Source organism: Vicugna pacos, chromosome 8, assembly GCF_048564905.1.
Source record: "Vicugna pacos chromosome 8, VicPac4, whole genome shotgun sequence".
NCBI classification, from domain to species: domain Eukaryota; kingdom Metazoa; phylum Chordata; class Mammalia; order Artiodactyla; family Camelidae; genus Vicugna; species Vicugna pacos.
In genome coordinates, this window is record NC_132994.1 from 52,885,709 (window position 1) to 52,901,588 (window position 15,880).

At 40.2% G+C, this 15,880-nt stretch overlaps 1 protein-coding gene across 1 annotated transcript in view; it reads right to left on the reverse strand.

The window, feature by feature from the left end:
• The window catches only part of SGK1 (serum/glucocorticoid regulated kinase 1), a 106,230-nt gene that overhangs the window by 62,927 nt on the left and 27,423 nt on the right, over positions 1–15,880 (reverse strand). The window contains exon 2 of the mRNA XM_015235824.3: positions 267–482. Coding sequence (XP_015091310.2) covers positions 267–482 — 216 coding nt within the window. The remainder of the gene's footprint in view (positions 1–266; positions 483–15,880) is intronic.

Genomic DNA, 15,880 nt, shown 5'->3' on the forward strand with positions numbered 1-15,880 from the left:
TTTATAAATGTGCGTTAAAAAACAAATTTTGTGGGGGAGGCTATAGCTCAGTGGTAGAGTGTATGTTTAGCATGCATGAGGTCTTGAGGTCAATCCTCAGTGCTTCCACTTAAAAAATAAATAAATAAACCTAATTACCACCACCCCCACCTCAAAAATAAATACATAAAAATACATTTTGAGGGGACATACTATGGCATGAATACAAGAAAAACAAAGGCCTAGAATCCTTTCAGGAGAATGGAACCAGAGCAAAATGCACTTACTTCACACCCGGATTGAGTTTCCCATGAGCATGACTCCTTCTCCGGAGAGAGAACCCCTCTTTGGAAAGCGTGGTCCCCCAGGCATGTCTGACACAAGGAAGGCTCGAAGTCTGGCTCCCCTGGCGGGATGTGGACCACTGAGGGGCCCGAGTACTTCAGGCTGGGACTCTGATGCTTGTCCACACTGACCATTGGGCTCTTGATCCATCTTCGTACCTAAAACGTGCAAAAAAAAATGCATTTTATCTCTTTTGATGTTTAATGGGGATTTGGTGATAAAATATGGTGGAATGGACACTCATGGAAAGAGTCTCACAATGTCCCTATCTGTTAAACCTTAACATAACCTGAATCGATCAGTGCTGGCCACTCATTTTCCAGGAACATATGTTTTTTGGCGGGTCATTTCACCTCACTGAATCTCTCTCCCCATCGGTAAGATTGGGGTAATAATATTTCCTGTGCAGATTTTGCAGTATTTGTTAATGTCCAAGTGTTTGCCTGCACATAGTGTTAGTAGATGGTCCCTATTTTACTTTGACTCTTATGATTTTGTTGTTAGCATGGCAGTTCACAAACATCTAAGGTGGATTGCCAGTTATTCTAACCAGAGAAAATACTAACCACATAGTTAGATTCTAATTGCTGCTAAATGAATTAACATATATTTTACTATTGCAAAAACTTGATTATAAAAGAAGTTGCTTCTGCCTAAGAAATTATCTCACTTTTTTTTTAAAGTGAAAACTTTCCACTTGTCTTGCTTGCATGTAGAATTCCTGTAAGATAGAGAAAACAATGTAAAGCTATTCCAATATTAAAAGGATAACATTTACATAGCATTTTAGTATGAAACACACTGTTCTAAGTGTTTAACATACATCATTTTGTTTAATCCTGAGAACAGTCTTACAAGATATGCACTATTATGAGTCCCACTTTGCAGATGAGAAAACAGAGGCACAGAGAAGTGAAGCAAAAGTCCCCAAGACACAATGCTGGTATCAAGCAAAGGCAGGACCCAGGCACCTTGAATCCAGCATCTATTCCTTTACAAGCATGCAGTTTTAGCAAGTGTTGGGGTGCTATAAAACTTGTCATCAAATGCTTAAAATTTATCCTGATCTAGTATGTCTTGTCCATGGTCTTTGAAACTCTTGAGGGTTCTTTTACAGTTAACCAATTGGTGAAATTAGTGTATACTAAAAGGATGAAAAGATAAAATCACAGTACTGAATTTTAGTTAGTAATGCTGACAATTAGATTTTTAAAAATACACCGAGAATAAACTAAAATTGCAACAGCAAAAGAATGTTTAAGCAATTTGATGGAATATTATGCCATCACTAAAAATAAATATTGTGAAGACTGTAGCAATATGGAAAATGTTTAGAACATAATTATATGAAAGAGATCCAAATACAGAATTGTTCAATCACTGTCATTGCAAATGTAAAAATATGTGCACTATCTATAGGCAAAGCAAGACAGTAACAGGCAAAACAGAAACTGTTGCAGCCATTGTTAGGAACACGGATGTCTTAGTTCTCCCTCTTTTTACAGTGTCTTGTTTCATTTTTTAAAGAATAATTTCTTTTAAAGTTTATAAGAATCTCAAGCAGTTAAAATCACCATATTTCTTTCTTTGATTACATATGTATCTTTTAATTGCTTTATTTATATGTACTCTTTTCCAGGCTGTTGAAAATCATCTTTTTTTTGTATTTACTATCCTAATGTTAACATGGGAGGTTTCCAACAGTATTCTTTGCACTCTATGGCCCCATAAGCATGTTAGAAGGTGCATTCAAAGTGTTTAGTTGATTCATTAATGAAAGTCTAAAAGAAAGTCTAAAAGTTTGAGATGACAATGGGAATTCTTCCTGACGGCCGTACCAAATGTGTTTTTGATCAACCTAAAAAGTACTAAATTTCATTAGAGATGGAAAAGTTTTTTTATTCTTCTTCTTTGGAGGGTTTTGAGTTTGAAGTTTGGTAATTGTTCCTTATTAGTCACCAACCTTGTGTTTTAAAATCAATCTTTTATTCTGGATTACTTTCAATGTCTCTTTTGCCATAGACTTAACTTTGGGGTGACTACGAATAGATTTTAAACAAATTTCGTCAGATGAATTTGTATGGCCTGACTGATTAAGAATTTTGATGTATTGAAATGTAAATCTTATATTCTATATGTAGAGCAAAACTCATGTAATATTGTCTTACAATTATTCAATTTATAGTGGAAACATGTCCTTTCATTAGGTTATAGAAAAAAATAAACTGATTTTATTAAGGAAGAAGAATATAAAGATATTATATCTCACTACAAAGAATACAAATGACCTATAAACTTAAATGATCTGTTGAATATTAGAAACCATAGGGATTAAGGATTTTAAAACACACAAAAATCATATAAAGAGTTGTCATTTTATTTGCTACCCAGCTGGAAATTCTCCAAATAGTTTGGATGACCTTGAGCATAGGCTGTCAAACAACCCACAGATGTTTTTAAAGAATTTCAGAGTCAGAAGATAGCCAAAGATGTCAGTAATTTGCTCAAAGTCACACTGTAAATTATTATGTGGGAAAAAAAACTGCACCTCTTGGTTTAAGCAAATCATTGAACTAGCTTCTACTAAGGGGTAAGCGGGCACACTCAATGACTTCAGGGGCTGGTAGGAACAGGAAATGTGTACAGCCCTATGACCCGAGTATAAAACTAGGGAGCAGTAGGGATTGTGGCAAACTGGGAGTGCTTGCTTACTAAGTGCTTCTAAATTTAAATTAAAACAAACAAATAAAATGCCCAAGCACACAAACAATGCTGGCCAAATAAAACCCTAGTCAAGTCTACCCTGTGCCTTCAAGAGTCACTGCTTGACCTTTAAAGTTATTCTACCAAGTAGAAAAAGTATGAAGCAGAATTCTATGAAGAAGAAATAAAATCATTTGCTATCTTCTATCTTAAAAAAAAATCCAATGCTTTGGACATTTTAACTTTCATTCATTCATTCACCACTCATTCCTGAAGACCAGCTGTGTGTCAGGCATTGAGAATACAGCCGTTTACAGGATAGATTCCCCTAAAACCTGCCCATGTGGAGCTTGACTTATGACTAAGGGAATACATTAATTTATTAAGGGTGTTAGTAAATTATTTAATAAAATAAGTAAATTATAATAAGTAAGGGGAAAGAAAACAGAGATGAGTGATCAGGCTCATTGGGGATGGGAGGGCTCAATTTTAATTTTATAAGAAAGGAAAGCTTCCCTGAGAAGGTGGCTTTCCAGGCAAGACCTGCGAGGTGATAAGGCTGCAGGTGATAAGGCTGTAAGACATCCAAGAGAGCTATCAAATAGGCAGCTGGATTGAGTCTGGATTTCCAGGGAAAGATTTAAGCTGTGAAGATGAATTAGAAACTTGAAACAAATAGCCACATTCTTCTGAAGTCTTCCAGAAAACTTGCCTGAATGTTCTTGTAAAGTATGTGTCTAGGTGTTAAACTGTTGTTTCTGGGGCCTTGGATTTTAGAATATATTACATTGCATGTGAATTTACTGAAATACCTGATTTAGTGAAGTCTTCTAAGAGCGGGTATGTGTTTTGTGCCTTAACACCTCCCCCTGGGGGCAAGTTGTGGGTGGGGTGAGATTTCACTAGAAAAGCCCAGGATTCCAAATAACCTTCCATGAATGAACCCATTCTGAGGCCTCCGGACATGGGAGTAAGGGTACTGCCTCTCTTTCCACAGAGAATGTGGTGGCAAGGGAAATTTAGAACTACTCATTTTTCCAGAAGCATCAGGGAGAAAGGTGTTGTAAAAATAGATAGGGTAATACATTTTGTAACAGGGCGGCATTAATTGCCTGCTGCCTCTTGAAAGGCTTTCTCTCCTTTGGCTAAGTCCTCACGCTGGCTTCAGTCTGTCCCTGCCTGCTACTCCTTTACACATTTCACTGCTTCCCAGCCTCCCGGATGTTTTTTATAGGCCTGATTCATGACAGGGTTGAGGATGTGCACTTGATCTCGGGCGAGAGGCTGGACTGGGAGTGAGTACCAGGGCTCTCCCTCCGGCCCGGGACTCCGGCAAGGTGCCCTCCAAAACTGCTGAGTGCACAAGGCTCCCTCTGCCCCGGAAGGAATGCAAGCCTATTGTGTCCCTCCAGGCAGTGAGCTGCTGTGCTGGAGGGAGTAGCTGACAGCCAGTGGCTTTGGGAGCCCCTCAGGGACCAGTCACAATGGCTCTCGGAAAACCGGAGCAGCTGCGTGTGTGAGAAAAATGAATGCCCGGATACAAGCCACAGGCCTGGCTCCTCGGCCACCTGGGCCTCCTGTATCCAGAGCTACATACCCATTTGTGGAGAGCCTGGTAAACAAACACAGACTGGGGCAGGACATCCTCCTCACCCTGAGCAAATTGAGAACTCCCTCACTTGGGGCTTATAGAAGCCTGTTCTCCTAACAGCCTCAGACTTTTTAAGGAGCAATTACCTCCCTAGACACAGGGTCAAACAGTAAGGCCCTTCTTTTAACTGTACAGCTATTCTCACCGAGCAGTGTGCCTGCCAAATACTAAGACAATTTCTTTGCTAAAGCAGCCTGCTCCGGTTTGATTAATTTCTTTGTTTGAAAAAAAAAAATCCAAAAGCAATAATCCTTCAGACCAGAGAATCACCAGATGTGATTGAAGAGATTGGCCAGCTTCGAGGGATTTTCCGCTAGTGGTTTTTTTCCTATTATGTAAGAGTAAACAAATATTATTCTTAATTTAATATGGTCTAGCTGATAATGATATCAGCTGATGCAGAAAAATTAGAGAGCGTTCAGGTACTTATTTGTGAACTCAGAAGGTAGTGCCTGCTCCTCTCATCTTTCCTTTTGTTTTCCAGGAGTAAAGAGCTATCTTTTCCCTTAAAATCCAAGTGAACTTGATGTTGAACACAACTTCAGCAATTCCCAGAGGGGCATTTTAAAAAAAAATTATTATTTTTTTTTTACTTCGAGGGAGGAGATAATCAGGTATTTATTTTTTTGTGTATTTTTAATGGAGGTACTGGGGATTGAACCCAGGACCTTGTGCATGCTAGGCATGCACTCTCCCATTGAGCTATACCTCCCCCTCTCCCAGAGGGGCATTTTTTATCATAGAAAACTGACTTTGTTTCTAGGCTGCCACAATAACTTTCCATTCAGATCTAGTCAAGTGAGTTTTTTAGAATTCAATTATTTGAATAATTCAACTGATGATTAAAAAAAGACCTCCAAACTTATTCCTTTTCCAAAGGGGGCCTGTCAGCAAGCTGGCTCTATACATTAATGTAATTCAGGAAAAGGCTCCTGGAAGCAAAGTCCTCACACTGGTGCCCGGGGCTGCTTCCTAGCCTGACTCCTGAAATATAGCAGTGCCACCATACAAGGTCAGTGATGTCCGTCTGACTTCTCCACCCCAGCTGTATGTGCTCATTGTCCAGCTGGGGTACAGCTTCTCTGAGCATCTGTAGTGTTTAGTACTTGTCTGCAACCCTGGCACTTGGATGCTCACTGGTTGTTATTATGCCCACATCCTCTCTCCAACTGGAACATAAGAATGAGGACAGCTTCTTAGGCTTTTGTTTTTGTTTTTATTCGTCAGAAGCTAGCAATAGGTCTTACAAATAGTAGGCAATAAAAACAGCAATTGCTTGATTATTTTTGACAATCACTGTAATTGTTCACTTATAGATCTGAACGTGCTTTGCTACCATTCTTTATCAAGGTAATAAGTATTCTCCGTAGAACTGTTTGCCTTACACAGCAATACCTCCCAGGAGCAGGCACCCTGAGAAGACAGATTGACTCCTGGAATTCCCCATCCTTTCATGCCATTCATTGCCCTTGGGATTTTCCGGTCCTTTCTTCTCAGCCTTGACCAAGGTAGTTGCATCCTGTTCTAGAATCTCAGGGTCTAACCCTGTGTTTCCTCAGACCTGGTCTGGGGGATGGGGTGGTGGGGAGGAACAGCGGGCAGAGACAGGAAGGAGAGAGCCCACATGGCTCCATCCTTTTCTATGGTGCTGCTCAAAGTGGCCGACACCCCCAGCCCCATCTCCCCCTGCAGCTGACCCCCTCTTCCCGCTTCACCTCCGCAAGAGTGTGAGGATTCCACACTAAACACAGTCCTTGTGCTTTTGTTCTGTGACTCCCTCTCCCCCCCTCCCCACTGAGGGGCCCACCCTACCAAGCTTACGTAGAAAAAGCTCAGAATTACTGACACGGGTCTCTCTCTGGAAATGGAAGTAAAGTTTTTCTTGGTGCTTTAAGTTCTGGGAATGAACCTTTTAGTTTGAATTAGTCTTTCCTGGATTTAGAAAGTTAAAATAAAAGTAGGAGAGAATGATTTCAGGGAAGATCTCTACGGGGCAGTATGTGTGATTTGCTTTTGGAATCGAAAAACGAGGCTCAGGGAAACCGGCAGTGCTGGGCTGGCCCCTGGGAAAAACCCTGGCCGGCTGGCCACAGGAAAGCCACCCACACCCGCTTTGGAACTTTCCCCTTCTGTCTTCTCCAAGAAATCCCCTGTTCCAGGATCTTTAACTTCTCCCTCTCTCTTGGCTACTGCCTCCTAGCACAGTCCACACATTGTTCTTGAACTTTCTTTAAAAAGCCAGCAAATTAACCAAACACATAACACCCCCTTTTCACCCACCAACTTCCTCATTCCAGAAACCCTCCTTCACCACCACCTCAGCCCTTTTCCTTCTTAGCTAACCTTTATGAAACCATGATCTCCGTTTCTTCACCTCACATTTACTCCTCAGTCCATTGCAATTTATTCATTAAACAATATTTATGGATTGCCAAATATTTTCTGGGACAAAAAGAGTCTCCACTTAAACAAGTTCACACCAAGATACCCATAAACCTCATGGTCAAATCCATTGGACACTTCTCAGTATTTACCTGAGTGAACTAAGATTTATATGTTATGGCAAGACAAGAAAAATTTAAACACAAAAAATTCTTCTCTGCCCTTTGACCACCTCTCCCCACACTGTGCATTGTGTATTTATTGGCATTATGCATGGACCAAACATCCCCCTTGGGCAGGAGTACCTGCTCACCCATAAGGAGTAACATTCCAGCATCAACAACACAGCTCCTTAAAAGGTAATATCCCTCCTTGATCCTGTAAGGGGTCACATGTCGCTTAGATCTGGATTATGTAAACTATCAATAATACATCATTTGACGTATAGCCTTCTGTCTCAAAAAATTTACAAACCTGGACCTTGATTTCTAACCGGCGGGACATTCTCAGAGCTTTTTGAGATGCTCTTCTCAGTTATAATCCTCAAATTTGGCTCAAATAAAATTTTCCACTTCTTTCTTAGATTGACTGATCAATTTTTTGTTGACACCTGGCTTGCATACTCTGCAGCATTTCAAGGTTTCAGCAAAAGATCAACAACTCTCTGCCTGGCATTATGCTGGGTGGTGGAGACACAAAGAAATAGAATTGCTTAAGTGACCTTTGAGGAAGGTTGCTTGCGCTTCAGTGGGGACTGCCCCATGAGCCTGTGGGTTATTACTACCTCGTAAGTGTTAATGTAGCAACCAGTTAAAACCATGAGCTCGAGAACCACTCTGCCTGGCTGCATGTCCAGCATCACTGTTTGGGAAACTTCTCAAAGCAGTTCCTACACTTGTAAAATGGAGTTAATGATAATACTAACTTCATCAGGGCTTTGTGAGGACAAAGTGAGACGATGCAAGTAAGCCCAGTGCTTGGTACTGGGTGAACGCCTGGTTAATATTTGCTAATATAGTTATGGCTCCAAGCCATAAGAGACGTTTGTACAAACTGCTGTGGCAGAAAAGACGGGAGGTATTTGGTCCAGTTGGGAGAAGTCATGGAAGGCTTCCTGGAGGAAGTGACAGTTAACCTGCGTCTTGAACATTGAGTTAAAGGAAGCCAGGCGAATTGAAATGGGAAAGACATTTCCAGCAGAAAGGATGGCAGAAGCCAAAATACAGAGACAAGAATCTGCATGGGATGTATAGAAAATGAGCCCAAAGAAGAGAGACAAGAACTGAAGCTGGGTAGAGAGGTTGGGTGGTGGGGCAATGCCTAGTCATTAATGTGTCCTAAGCAGAAGAGTGGGATGGGCAGATGTGTCTTTCCACATCGTAAGTGTTAACATAGCAAACAGTTAAAAGCGTGAGCTCAAAAATTCAGTACGAAGAATGGATTGAAGTGGGTCAGGAACACAAAGAGCTGGATGAGTCAGGAATCTTTGATTATAAAAGAAATAATAAGGGCTGAAAAAGAATAGTAGCTTGGAGGTGGAAAGGAGGGATGAATCAGCACTTCTATCTGTCTTGCAGCTCTCAAGTCTATCTCCTTTTCTCCACCTGAAAATCACTATTTTATTGTCGTTTATCTGGATTCTTAAAGCCAACCCCTAAATGGCCTTGACCCTTTCATCTATTCCCACTGAAACCACAGCATCTTTCCAAATGCAAAAGCTGATCTTGTCCCAGCTTTAAACTCTTCAGTGGTTTTCCATCCATGGCAGCGGTGGCCTTCAAACCTGCTTGATGAGGATGGATGTGCTGTCAGAAAGCCCTGTGCAGATATGCATTTATGATGATATAAAGAGATACAACTGAAATGACTGGTTCTACTTCCAAGTTTATTCTTTTTCCATGAAATGCACTATTTCCTATTTTAATCTATTCCTTTAAAATGCTTATTTCAATCCACTGACTTGATTTCACGACCCACTAACAGGTGACACACCAGTTGAAGAGCACTTATCTAACTGGTCAAGTCTAAACTCTTTGGCCTGGGACACCAGTTCCCTTAGAATCTGCATTGTCCTCTCCCATTGTGCCCTCAATGCATCCAAATCTTCCACCATATCATTTAATTTGCAGTTGTATTAAAGACTTTTCTCCTATGTCTTTGATTGAATACAAACTCTTTCCTCTGACCTCTCTTTTCTATCTGGGAACTTTTGCTAAGTGTCGCATACTTGGGACAGACTACTGTTGTCTGACTTCCCACCACCCCTTGACCCATTAGAGTATTTATTTGTGCAAATGAGAACACCCATTCACCCTTATTTACTTGTCTGTTTCCCTATTAGAATGTGAGTTTCACAAGGAGAAAGACACTATTTTCTCTCATTTATTCATCAATGGGACATTTACAAAGTTTCTTTTGTGTGTTCCCTCTTCCTAGCCCATCCCTCCCCATTTCCTGTCTGCCTTCACATTGAGCCGAAACTCCCAACAGGCTCACGATTCTATCCCCAGAGCACAGCTCCCAGCCTATAGCAAGTGATAAAGAAATATTTGTTGACTGGCTTAAAGCCAGATACTAGTCAAAGCACAGAGAATAAAAAATAAGGGACAACTGTCCTTAAGAAACCGACAAGGAAATCAACAGCTGTAAAACAGTGTTTAAGCCAGTAGGAGTTCACCTTTGGGGACAACCAGGAAAGGGAGGTGATGGGGACGGCTTTTGGGTGGAGAGCATGATGGACTTGTCCTGAGCCGACATTGGGGGTAAGACAGCAGAGGGCAAGACAGAAAGCCAGGGAAGTAAGGGGGTCAGGTATCAAAGGGACTTGAATGCCTGGATGCTGAAATGTTATCCTTCAATCACAGGGAGGGAAAACTTAAGGATTTTAAGCTTTCGAGTGATCAGATTAGCTGTACTAGGGATGAACTGGAATATGCTCAGGGGAAAGGCAGCCTAGACCAGGGGAATGAGCACTGTGTACACAGGTGGTCTCAAGAAGGCATATCTATCTCCATGCATTTCTAAACCTGGGCGCTTTAAAAAAATGAAGATTCACCCATAGTGTTTAAATTTTTTAAATTTTATTTTCAAGCTCTGTGTGTCCTGGATGAAGGTCAGGGAAGACAGAATGAAGCATGAAAAAAGTGGGGTCTTGGAGGTCTGGGGGTGGGTTGAGTAGGTTGGGTAGGAGGTCGCCGGGTGGGCCCGGGCAGGGGGGCACTGAGAGGGGTTATCCCTGAGGATAACACAGAGCAGAAGTGCCACTCTGTGTCCTTTGTTGGAGTTCTACCGTTTTGCCCTTCAGAGACCAGTTCCTTCCCGTCTTCCTCCTCCCCACCCTGAATCAAATACAATGTCATTTATTATTTCATGTAGCTGTTGAATTCATTAATAATCTAGGCCTATTATGAATTTATTAGATTCTTACGGTTTAGGGTAGGGTCAGGCATGGCACATGAAAACTTCCTAAACAGCAAATATAATCTGGCTTTTATGTTATTCTGGGATGAAGCAGCCAGTTTACAAGTGATTTGGATTTCCAATTTACTAAACCAAAAAAACATTTAAAAGAGAAAAATGATTTTCTTCAGAAATGAGTGAACGGGATTAAGAGAACTGGATCCTAGTTCTGGCTTTGCAGCCACCTTGAGCAAGTCACTTAACCCATTTGAACTTCACTGCCCTTATCTGTGAAATGAGAGGCTCGGAGCAGGTAAGCCTTGCAGTCCCTTCCAGACACATTGCAGATTCCAGGCTATGTCTTCACATAGCCTGGGTTCTGCTGGGACAATTCAGTGCCCCGACTTCTATGGTGTTGTTGCGCCCAGCGCTGTTGAATGAACAATGATCAAATAACGCTTGGTTTATCCACTACATGTTCTCCCCACTTGCCACACCAGTCGCATTCTTCTATAACTATGTATTACTTCCATTAGATAAACTGTGAAAAAACTCACAAGGCTCTTAAAATAATCTTATGGTTTTAGGGCAGTTGTTAGAAAAATCCATTTAAATTGTAATGATAAGACTGAATTAAAGTCTCCTTATGTGAACAGTGTACATTACTTAATTAAATTGAAGGTGCTAAATGAAAGAGAAGATTATTAACCTCCAAAATAGGGGCTTATTACGACTCCCTGATGTTTCTGCTCCTTCGATGAGTCTTCTTGTAAAAGAAGCTTCACAGCACAGCCAGTTTCAATTTTATGCAAAAACGATTTTCCTCTAAATGATGCTTGTGCTGTGTTGGTAATGGTTTCTATTTCAATATTCTATTTTTTTTCTCACTTCATGTTTTATAAAGAAAATCGTAAGATGCAATTGTTCCCTGAACACAAGAAAGAAGTCAAAACTAATCAATAGATATTTACCAAGTACCTGCTATGTCCAAGGAGTGTGTGAGGTACTGAACATGTGGGAGATGGGAGAAGGGAGCGGGAATGAACTGCCGTTGTTTGAAAATCCTATGGAAAGTGCTGAAACTGGAAAGCTCACTGTGACCTCAGGACAACTGAGACAGAGGAAAATTACCATTACTATGAATGTTCTATGTAAATGGAGAAGGAAAAAAAGATATTTTTCAGGACAGAAGCATTTTGGAGATGTGAAAAAAAAACTAATAATATTAAAGGTAAAGAATTAGAATCAATGAAAGATCCCAGAAGCAATATTATCCCTGGTGATCCCTCCGCCTTGAAATAGTGAAATCTGCCAACGGGTGTCCAGAAATACGTATTTAATGCATTTCATTAGTATGGCCCTCATATAACCTCAAAAGAAAACAGCAAACCTTTCAGCTTTATGGGGAGAGCTTCATATAAAACATTAGGCAAAGACAATTGTGGGACCTCATGCCACTGGCCATGGTTATTGGGCCAAGAGTTGGCATGTGACCCAATCAGAACCAATCAGGGTGTTTCTCTGCAGTCTCTACTTTTCATACTGAAGCAGGGAGATAGAGCTTTCTCCTTTTTTTGGATTGCAAGCTCAGGGATGCGCCCTGAGGAAATATTTTTCTCTTGTGGAAAAACCTGAGATAATAGTCTACCTAGTGAGAGGCAGAGATGCCTCTTAACCCAGACTTCAGAAAGAATACACATTATTTTTTTCATGTAGCTCATAGCCTAATTAGATGCAAGGAGTAAAATTATCTGGGAAAAAAAGTTGCTTTTAGTTAGTTGTGATAATTCAAAATATTTCACCAGCTGAATAGCAGGGGCACGGAGCCCAGATATTGTCTGTAGCACACAGACAGGATTGCTTAGGGCCCCTGCTGTCTCGCTTTCACCCTTTTGTGTGTTAGACTGTGAAGAGTTCTTGTCGCGTCCTTTGGGACAGCCCTTTTTGGACCACTGGGTTGGTTGGAGGCAGAGGACACTCAGAAGGTTCTGGACAGTGGGTATTTATTAACCCTTATAGAAGGATTCCAATATTTCAAAATCAGTGTAACTTACCATACATGCCAACTGAACACCAGCCCCAGTTTGGGAAAAGAGGAGATAGAGTTGGGGTTGTTCTTTGTGGAAATGACAGAGTAGACTGTGTGATGAAGATTCACCCAAGAATAAAAGCTGTCAGATTGCTTGAACTCAAATGGTTCTTACAAGTTTGAATTTTACGATCTTTGTTTACATCCCAAATTGATAATGACCAAAATTTCATTTCTTTCCACAATCCAGATGTCCCTGAGCCTTCCACCAAGTGCTAGAAGATAATAAAAGGTGTTTTTTTTTTAAAGGATCATTTGTCCATGTCTAGTGTTAAATAAAATAAGAACTTGCATTTTATAAAGAAATAGAGAGCAAATATTCTGAACATAACTAATTCTCACTAATCAAAAAATAGGAAAGAATTTTCCAAAAACGTGGAACAAAATTATTCGAATGAATGTTTATGGGTACTTTAGCTAATAAGGCCACTAAAACAAACAAAACAAAACAAAACAAAAACTTACAGTGTATGAAAACAAAGGATTTGAATGCCAGGCCTGTCTCTAGTGAATTGAATATTAAGGGAATGTTGTTGATTGAAATAAGAGCGATGGCCAGCAGACAACAAGCTCAGTAGTACATTTTCCCTTCTCAGTCCCAGAGGGAACATTCTTTAAGCACCCAAGAGTCACAGGTTAAGTGCTGATTGAACACCATCACAGCAGCCTACTCACTTCCCTTTCTTCTTTTGCCTCTTCCAATCCACCCAACACTTTCCGGCTAGATCTATCTTCCTAAAACATGGTTTTGATTATACCACTTCCTTGCTTGGTACCTTCAGTGACTTGGTATTTTCTACTGATTAAGGGCCAAGCACTTTGTTTACCTGGAATCTCTCCACTTACAATCTTATTCCCCATGACTCACCTCCCTTTGGGCCATATACCAGCCAGAACAGATTATTTAGTCTTTTCTTAACTAATCCTTCATTTTTCGACCATTGAATGTCTGGGTTCTCATGGGTTCTTGTCAACAGGGATGACTTTTACTCTTCAGCTCATCTCAGTTTTGCTAGGTCAAATCTTACCCAAGCTTGAAAACCTGACTCTAAAAATATCTTCATGAAGGCTGATTACAACTCCATGAAGTATCTTCCTCCTTGAACACCCCCTCCCATTTTTACTTCAGATTTCTCGTGTAAATCTGTTATATGGTATAGCCCCATGATTCATGCATTCTTTAATGATTCCAGCTAGTGTTTATTTTCATGGATGATTACCATGAGGTATATTCCCTTCCTGGAGTTATGAGAAATACAAAAGAATTTTTTTTGCCATAATGTCATGCTAGAAGGGTTAGGAGAAAATAACTCATGATGTGTATATGAAATAGGAAGACTCCATTTATACCCTGTGAATTGCCCTGAGGGTTCGGTCTGTAAGACTGATTTCTTGGCCATTACTGTTGCTATTCTTTTTTCTAAGAAGGTGTATGAGACCTTGAGGGCTATCGTAAAATTTCTAACATGTCCTTGGACCAGTGATTTCCATAGCATGCATTTATTTATTTATGGATATATGTCTGTCTGTCTGTCTGTGTTTATTTTTTCATAGGATTTATGTAATTTTGACATATTTTGAACTTAAGTGGCTGGTGATTTACTTATAATTTCATCGCCAGGTGTTTCTCACCTTTCCATCCACTGGTATTGATAAATGCCAGGTTTCACTTTAGACACCTTGTCACCCCAAGCAGTGTCTTGCATGGATCAAGTTTAACAAATATTTTTTGTATTAGTTGCTCATGTGTACCTGTCACCTCTTGGGGTCTGAATGAAGTAGTAGACCCAATCTTTGGAAATTTCACAGCCTCATTTTTTGTTCCAGCTTCTTTGAATCTAGCCCAGAACCGTATTTTTAAGGCTGATCAAACTTTTTCATCCACCTACCCATTCATAGGTTTAGCTTCTGTCTGTTTTGATGTTTGTCTCAATATCTTAGGACTGTTAGAAGGTCTGATTTCAAGAGTTGTTTCTTGAACTTATTAAAGGTGTGATTTTGAACGACTAAGTTAAACTCTAAGTATTTTCTCATCCGTTAAGACGCAGTGATCATACTTACCTAAAAATTGGTGAGAATCAGAAGATAAGCAGGGCATAGTAACAGGAAGGCATGTGAGCCCTCTGTGAGTACATATAATGCATATACATGAATAAGGGTGATTAATTTTGTGATTATTCACAGTTAGCTTTCCAAAGATGAAACTGGTTCTCAGAAGAGACAGAGTCACTAGTTACTTCAGAGAAATTTGCAGGCACTTGGCAAGTAGGGGCAGAGGGAAATCAAGATGTTTATGACCTTGTCAATTCTGACATACTGTAATCCCCCATATAACTTGTACCAAGAAAGTCACTCACAGTTAATCAAGTTTAACTATGTACTTGAGCTTTCTTACACTTGAGCTACGACAGGTCAACTCACTATTTTCCTTCTAGCTGTGGAATAAGAGAGACTGGCTTAAAAACATTTCAAGTGGAAAAAGTCCTAGGGATTTTGGTTCACACTAAACTTTATAGGAATCATCTAATCCATCTTCTGGACTGTTGGAATGAGGCTATATCAGTAAAAACACTGAGGCCAGAACAAGGGAGGTGATCCATTGACCTCTGTCCTGATAAATCAAATCAGGAGCACTGGTTCTAGACTTGTTCTTCCGAATTTAATAGGGGTATTGACAAGCTACCACCCAAATAAGAGCAGATGCAAGGGGAGAGAAGATTGTGATGGTTAGTTACACGTATCAATGTGGCTGGGTTATATATCTGGTTATAAAATTAAACACTAATCTATGATTTGCTGTGAAGGGTTTTTGTGGATGTTATCAATATCTGCAGTCAGTTGACTTTCATGAAAATCTGGGTGGGCCTCACCCAATCAGTTGAAAGCCCTTAAGAATAAAGCTGAAATTTCCCTGAGAAGGAAGAAATTCTGCCTCAAGATTGTGTCAACCTTCCACCCTGCTCTATACATTTCAGACTTGCCATTTCCACAATTGTATAAATTAATTCATTGAGATAACTCTCTTCTTATGTATCTTCTAATGGCTCTGTTTCTCTAGAGAAACTCTGATAGAGAGATCAAATAAGAAAGATGGATATGAAAAACTTAGGAAGGCCATGGCTACAGTTTCCCAGCATTTGAATAGCTATTATGTGAAAGATGAACAAATGGTTGGAGGTAACAGCAAGGCATATTTGAGCTTCTCATGTAACTGAAGTTAAATGAGGCTTTCTCTTCAAGAAGGCAGCTGTCCATCAAAGGGCACATCAAAGAGGAAATCAGACCAGTATTTCATTCTGTAAAGTGAAGTGCCCAAATAATGTTTTGTTGTT